This window comes from Sinocyclocheilus rhinocerous, unplaced genomic scaffold (assembly GCF_001515625.1).
Source record: "Sinocyclocheilus rhinocerous isolate Xijiao unplaced genomic scaffold, SAMN03320098_v1.1 scaffold532, whole genome shotgun sequence".
In the NCBI taxonomy this organism is placed as follows: domain Eukaryota; kingdom Metazoa; phylum Chordata; class Actinopteri; order Cypriniformes; family Cyprinidae; genus Sinocyclocheilus; species Sinocyclocheilus rhinocerous.
In genome coordinates this window covers 529,697-537,776 of record NW_015642820.1, presented here as the reverse complement: position 1 = coordinate 537,776, position 8,080 = coordinate 529,697, and the positions used below count along the sequence as shown (strand labels likewise).

Below are 8,080 nucleotides of genomic sequence, written 5' to 3'. Positions count from 1 at the left end.
CTGCTTCAAATTATCCGCCCGCCACCCACCCACACCTATATTTGATCGTCACATTACAATTATTCTAATTCTTAGTTGTGCATGATGATATGATGAATGGATGGCTCATTTTAACAGCAGATTCAGTGACAGAGACTAGAGCTGATCTGCGCATCACGGCACGCGTCTGCGGCGCATTAAAGCCTGTGTTTTACGGCCACCGGAGCTGATCGCGGCTGGACTGGTGCTTATACCTGCCGCGCTGCGGCCCAGAACTCATGCTTATTACATCGGTCACATCACATCTATATATATATATAGATAGATAGATATAAACTGTGTCTGTGAATATTAAACTGAAAAAAGAGTTTATGTATATATATTCTGTTTATGTAGACTATATACTGTATTCTATATACAGTACCAGTCAAAAGTTTGGACACACGAATGGGAAGTGTGTCCAAACTTTTGACTATACTGTACTATAATATAGCCTACACATAAAGAATATCGGTTGATATATCGGTATCAGTCTTTTTTTAACTCCCCAATATCGGTATCGGCATCGGCCCCCAAAAAACCCATATCGGTCAGGCTCTAACAAATATTATTAATATTTGAATATAAATTATTAATTTACATGATTAATATTTAGAATGAATTGTTGATATAATTAATTAATACTATTGGTGATATAATATTATTAAGATTAATAATATAATTACATATTAGTAATAAAAATATAACGACATAGTCTCAACAATATATTAAATTGACTAAATTACTAAAATGAATGAATGAATTCATTAATCAATAAAGAAATAAATAGCACAATGCAATTGCACATTAACAAACATATATACAATGCATTATTCATTTATCAAATAATAGTAATATAATATAATTAATGAATTTTATTCAATTAAAAATATGAATATAACTGTATAGTCTCAACAATATACTAAATTAACACAGTTGTGAATTTTTCTTTGGCACAAACCATGCTTACCATCATTTGCAAGTAGACTTATAAATAATAAATAAAAGGCACAATAAGATTAATGTTATTGTTATCATGATATTAATATTATTGAATAACATTGTTCATATAGTATTAATATGAACATAACTGCATAATCCCAACAATTTACTTTAAATTATGTTATAATTACTTTTTACAGTTTTGTTCATGAAAGATATCCTATGAAAATAATAACCCTATTTCCAGTGCATAATGGGCAATATGTTTTAGGTGCCGAAATGTGAAAACACCGGCTGATGTGTAAAGGACAGTATTGTTATGCAATGGAACCTAAAGCATTGATAAGTATCAGCCAAAGCAGACAGGGCTGATGCAGCATAATTTGAATGATTCCAGACAGAGGAAGAGCAAACGTTATGCAGGAGTCATGCAAAGGTTGCTAGGTACTGAAAGCACTGCAGTCTTGCTGTGCAATGACTGTTACACACTTGCATGTTCAGCGCATGCTGAGAAGAGCCTATCCAGACGTCTGCAGCGCTCGCGCCACAAGAATGGATTCATTCACTGGTGGCACATGTCTATAATTTCTCGGTCGTAAGTCAGCATCTCTGACTGCCTGTTTATCCACATGCATGTCTAGAGCAGTCTCGTTACTGAACTGGAAAAAAGACCCAAAATTTCTAGGAGAGAAACTGGGAATTAAGTGGCAATAAGTGGCGTTTACATTGCACTCCAGACAAGTTTAGAAGTTAAAGACAAGAGAAAATCTTCCCAAATCTAAACCGATACAGAATTTGGGACTTATCCTGACCAATCCGCCACCAATGATTGTGGTTCAAATGCTGCTGATTTACTTAATGGGAAAGAGAGAGTTTAAGCACAACAGCTGTGAAAAAAATAGTGTCATGTAGGTTGTCTGCCGTCCAAACCTCGTCTCCTTGGCTCCATGCAGTCTTGCTCTTGTTGCTCCAGTATCATCGGTGGCGTCTGTGGGGATAACAGATCACACCTCTTTTGTGAGTGTGGGATTGCACGAGGGCCAAGGCTCAGTAAATCAGCACCAGTGGAGTGCAGAACTGGACAGAACCAGCAACGAGTGTGTTCTGGGTCCAGATACGGAGTCTAGTATTTAAAAGGCCTGATGAGAGAGAATTTACACAAGAATTAAATCGCATTTAATCTAAACATGACTGCATGGCTTTTTTCTACTAATTATAATTTATTAATGTCATTAGTCAGCTCATTCAAACAGCACCTTAGAATTAAGAGAAAAGAATATGAATTAAAGATTATTATTTAAAGAGAAAATTAAAATATAAAATGTTTTTATTCAGCAAGGTTGCATTAAATTGATGAATAGTAAATACTATGTTACACAAGATTCCTATATTCCTTATAAATGCTGTTCTGCTCTATTCTATTCATCTAAGAAACATGCATCATGGGTTCAACAAAAATATTAAGCAGCACAACTTTTTTCAATGTTAATAATAATAAGAAATGTTTCTTGAGCAGTTATTAGCATATTAGCATATAACAACAATAATAAAATCATAGTTAAGCCAAAAAAAAAGCATATTAAATGAAGCCTGAAAATTTTTGAATGGTCGTTACACAAAGCAAGCTTTGAAAGAGAAATGCTCTACTGTACATTGAGCTGCAAAAAAATAAAAAAATAAAATAAAATAATAAAAGGTTCATCAGAAAAATCTCGAATTCCTAACATTGAAACCCTGCAGTCCTCCAATTCAGAAACCAGCCAACGCCAGCCTTGACTCAAGCACCAGTTATTGTTACTCACTTTCTCCCTCTGTTGGTCAACAGCGATTCCGAGTGACCCAGTCAAACACTTGTCTGTCAGCCTAGTAAACTTGCAAGATAAAAACAATTACACATACATTTACCAGCATAGAAAGATGTTTGTGGTTTCCCATTGCATATATACCATGTTAAAACACATGAACTTATGATGAACCCTTGCTGTGACTATGCTGACAGAAAACGACCCAAAGTGAAACCACCACGACTGATTTCAGACAAATGTCCAATACGAAGACAACCCTGGTTTATTTGTCTACGCAAGCCTAATAAATGTAATTTTACCTTTGAAAACGCTGCGTCTTGAATTGACTCTTCATTCTCATTTTCAATGACAACTATGCATCACAGCATTAATAATAATAATAATATGCCATAATAACAGCAATGTCAGTGGTCTATTTTTGTCCAAAAAATGCTAGACATCCTATAAATAGCATCCTAACCACAAAGTACTTGCGTTTGGGGGCACTGAGGCCAGGGAAAATACACCTTGCCAAAATCATAAGCGGTTATACTTATACTTCAAGCACGGCGAATGGTTGCCGCATTGAGTCCCTCTGGAGAACTTTTAAAAAATAAAAAAAATTATTGGCAGCCAAGAGCAAAAGAAAACATATATGCATGCACTAAACCCGCCTTTATCTGCTTTCTCACACATCAAAACCTCCCCCAAATTACGCACCGCCCCTGCCAAACCCTTCAGGAGTCAGTAAATTCAGCATTCCCTCTCAGACTCAATTCAGAGTGGCATCCACAGGGGTCATGAAACGGAGCTGAACTTCACGTTTAGATGAATTAACTGCACGCACAGGACCGGGACTGCCATTTAGACTCACTTTACTGGCTGGACCGCGCGTAGTTCATCTTTATCTGATGCTGCGTAAAAGCTGACCGTGGAAACCGCTGCAGGCGCTCTAAAGAAATCGCGTCAGAGGATACCACTCAGTGTGATTTTGCTGCCACTACATATAAACTATATCGAGCACTTGCGCTTGTTTACACGAGGAGACAAGAATTGTTGGTCCGGACAGACCTGCTTCTCATCCAAATGGATGCGCAATGATGGATTAATCGCTTTTCGATGCAACTTTTCCGCGCGGTGCCCAGATAAACCCCTCCTGAGGATTTTACGCCAGCAACCTTTACCTGATTTATCCTTTCAAGATGTCATCGGAGTATTTGATAAGGTCACTGCTTATGCTCTTTTTAGCACTCTTCTCCGCCAATGCGAGCAACTGGCTGTAAGTCAATATCACTTTCTTCATTCATGTGATGTTTTGACGTCTAGGTTGACTGTTATGACTAAAGTCAGTCAGATTCCTAAAAGCAAATGTCAAATGCAGCATGTGAACTACAAATCTGAAACTAAGCGAACTTGTGAATAAGATTATAGCATATCTAGATTAGCCTACAATTTTTGAAAGCGCAGAAGACATGAATCAGCCCGCAACACAGTTGTAAACTTTAAGTAACTAACGTAGCCTTTAATAGAAAATTAAAATGTCAAAGCATGCACTGTATGGACGGCACAAAATATAAGGAAATGAAACCGGTTATTTGGAGACGTTCAGTTAATGTGCTTTTGGCACAGCCGCGCTTGGCGCTGGTTGCGCGCAGCCTGGAGAGCAACGCATGAATATGACAGCAGTAACAGCACTCTGAAGAGAGCTGTATAAAGGAATCACTTATGAAAATGTATGATTATAGCAAAGAATTCATAAATCAATGACATGATTTTGATATTTATATAGTTGAGAAACAGATTAGCATGCTTTGTTAAGGCCACATCAAGATGTTTGCATTTCTAGGTGTTTAGAATTATTTATCTGTATCCTCGGGGCAGAAATAGCACATCATTTAATCTATCCAGATGTAGTTGCGTTTTCGATGGAAGAGACTTTAGTTTTTAACTAAAGGCGTTGTGACAGGTTTGGGACATGTACAGACACGCTTCACACTAAAGGAAAACCTCCTACCTGTCTACAAAATATGATCATTCTGACAGGAGCTTGTACACTATTCCAACCCCATCTCAGGACAGGTATTATCAGGTAGCCAAATAGACATTAGACAGGTTTTCTTTAGCAAACAAAAAAATGTGATCGCTTCGAATTATATGAGCAACACGTGGGCAAGAAGCTGAAATGTTGTCTAACGATCAAGACACACTGTAAATATTATTTACAGGTTAAGGAAAACAGTTAATTGAATTTGAATGTCATAAAATGTGACTAAGTTTTGATAAGAACTGTAAGTTTTACGTTTTTTAAGTTTAACATGGAAATGGCACAGAGACTCGGAGTAAAAACTTAAAACCTGCAATATCCAAACAACATTAAAGCATTCTACTTAAAATAAAGTAGAAAAATATTGCTCAGTGTCAACTGCATGACAATTAACATTACATATGGTGAATTAAAAAAAAAAATTCAGTAAAATTGTTGCATGCTTTCTTAATAAAGATCATCTTCAGACATATTCCTGAGATAAAACTTCTAATCAACATAGCAGTCTTATTTTAGTTCAGATGAAATAAACAGTGATTTTATCATGACTGATCTTAAAATGAGATTTAGGTGCAAAGTAAGATTAAGAAAACACACTCTTTATGTTTTGTCTCAATCGTTTCAAATAAAATCAGATTAAAGGTATGACTGAGTAAGCAAACTTTTTCTGTTTTGTCTCCTGTTGGTTGCATATAAGAAGCATGTGGATTATTTGTGCAGCAAATCTTAAAAATAAAAGTACTTCAATGGCTTTGCTGTATAGTAGGTTAGGTGAAGACTTTAAAACGTTCTCGATGTTTTATTATAGGTTCTTCTGTTAAGTGTTTTGGCTTCCGAGCTCTTTGAAAGACCAGAATATAAACATTCTGAAAACAAGATAATAAAGTTTTTTTGGTGCTTAAAAAGTATTAAGCTGTAAAGCATTTGTAGTTCTAGTATGAAGAGTCATTTTTAAGAGTGTGCATTAAATAACGTTCTCCTGTTTACTAGGGTGTAAAAGTCCACTCTTTACTCAGTAGTCATAATTAAATGTTTTGAAGTACAGTCGAGAGCTTTTCATTTGTGTGAATGTATTATTCTTGAGCACATCCATCAGCACCTGTAGAGGGTTGAGGTGCAGGTGCAGGTCATGAGAGCAATTCTACTGCACCTGCACATCTTCAAACCTCCATCAACAGCATGTGCTTGTTCATGCAAATATAAGCTTACATTGCTTTATACTATTTTATGAATGATCATTTGCAGTTTGTTTGTATTAAAAATGCCAGGAATGAATCATTAATTAGAGACTATAAATAACAGATGATAAAATGTTATTAGACAAACAATTTTCTAAATAAACACTGCAAATAGTCACTTTCAATCCTTATTCTAATGCATTTTGACAAGCAACAACTATTGCTTTTATCTTGGTCTGTTCCAACTTAGTGTGCTATGTCTTTTCCAACTGATTGAACAGTTTCCCTGTTGTAGATGAACAAATATCTTCTAAAAGAATTTGTAGAATTCTATTGAAAAATCCTGACTCTTATCATTCCATCCGATCTTTAAAGGAATAGTTCAACCAAAAAAAAAAAATAGAAAATCTACTCACCCTTGGGACATCCAAGATATACAGTGGGTACGGAAAGTATTCAGACCCCCTTTGGGTGCTTCTACTAAATACTGAGCATTTTTCAGTTTTTCTTTTTTAATAAATCTGCAAAAATGTCAACAATTCTGTGTTTTTCTGTCAATATGGGGTGCTGTGTGTACATTAATGAGGAAAAAAAATTAACTTAAATGATTTTAGCAAATGGCTGCAATATAACAAAGAGTGAAAAATTTAAGGGGGTCTGAATACTTTCCGTACCCACTGTAGATACGTTTGTTTCCTCATGGGAACAGATTTGGAGAAATGTAGCATTACATTACTTGCTCACCAATGGATCCTCTGCAGTGAATGGGTGCCGTCAGAATGAGAGTTCAAACAGCTGATAAAAACATCACAATAAGTAATCCACATGACTCCAGTCTGTCAATTAACATCTTGTGAAGTGAAAAGCTGCGTGTTTAAGCTGCTTGAAGAAAAACAAATCCATGCTTTTTCAGTGAAAAAGTCGTCTCGTCTGAATCAGGAGAGAAATATGCACAGATCAAGAGCACGGTTTACAAGCAAAAACTAAACAAATATGTTGGTGGATTTTGATGTGAGAAGACAACAGGGGTTGGACTTTTCCACTGGAGAAAGCATTATTATGGATTATGGAAGAGATTAAAGTTAAAGTTAAAAAGTTAAATTGATTTGTTTCTCACAAACATGCAGCTTTTCATTTCACAAGACATTAAATGATGGCCTGGAGTCGTGTGGATTACTTGTGGGTTATTGTGATGTTTTGGACTCTCATTCTGACGGCACCCATTCACTGCAGTGGATCCAATGGTGAACAGAAAAAAACAAACTCATCTCAGGATGGCCTTTTATTAACCTATTCCTTTAAGTAACCAACATAAGGCCTATGCAACCTTTTTAAACTTTTAAAGTTTATCCTAATGAATTTTACATTTCTAGTTTCATGATGCAACAATTTCAGAACTAAAGAAAGAGTTGCATGGTGTCAAACAGATGTTTTTTGACATGCTGAGGTCACAGAAGGTTTACTAATGTAAAAACGCACTTGCAGTTGGGATTATGAATATAATACCAAACCATGCAGTTGTATTTGTTGGAGAAGCGATACAGTGTCTCTCATTGAATGGGATGGAAAGAACAGTGGTTGAGATGTTTGCACAGGACGGTCAATAAATAGTTCACAGCTGATGAGCAACATGTGAAGAGAGAAACCTCTAATGCGAAATACATCCTGGCGCCGAGCACTGATAACACAAATAACACCAGTGACAACAGGGTAATGAAGCTGTAAAACCTGTTGTCACATACAGCAGCCTATTAAAAGGTTAATTTGATAAAACCAGGCAACATCCACCATTTCCCTCCTCAACTAGCCTAATAAAATGTTTAAGATGGCATAAAAAGACAGGTGATGGACAAATACAGTAAAAGAAAGACCGAAAAGATGAATTTGAATAATCTCTAATTGAGAGCCCATTAAAAAAACAATAAAGGGTTAGTTCACCCAAAAATGAAAATTAGGCTGCGTTTTACTCACCCCCGAGGCATCCTAGGTGTATATGACTTTCTTCTTTCAGACGAATCCAGTCGGAGTTATATTAAAAATTGTCTTTGATCTTTCAAGCTGTTTAATGGCAGTCAGCGGGTGTTGCATGCATCAGTCCAAAAGAACTTAAATAA

At 36.1% G+C, this 8,080-nt stretch overlaps 1 protein-coding gene across 1 annotated transcript in view; it reads left to right on the top strand.

The window, feature by feature from the left end:
* The first annotated feature begins 3,529 nt into the window (after positions 1–3,529).
* Positions 3,530–8,080, top strand: part of wnt4 (wingless-type MMTV integration site family, member 4) — an 18,490-nt gene continuing 13,939 nt past the window's right edge. The window contains exon 1 of the mRNA XM_016573803.1: positions 3,530–4,023. Coding sequence (XP_016429289.1) covers positions 3,947–4,023 — 77 coding nt within the window. The 5' untranslated portion in view covers positions 3,530–3,946. The remainder of the gene's footprint in view (positions 4,024–8,080) is intronic.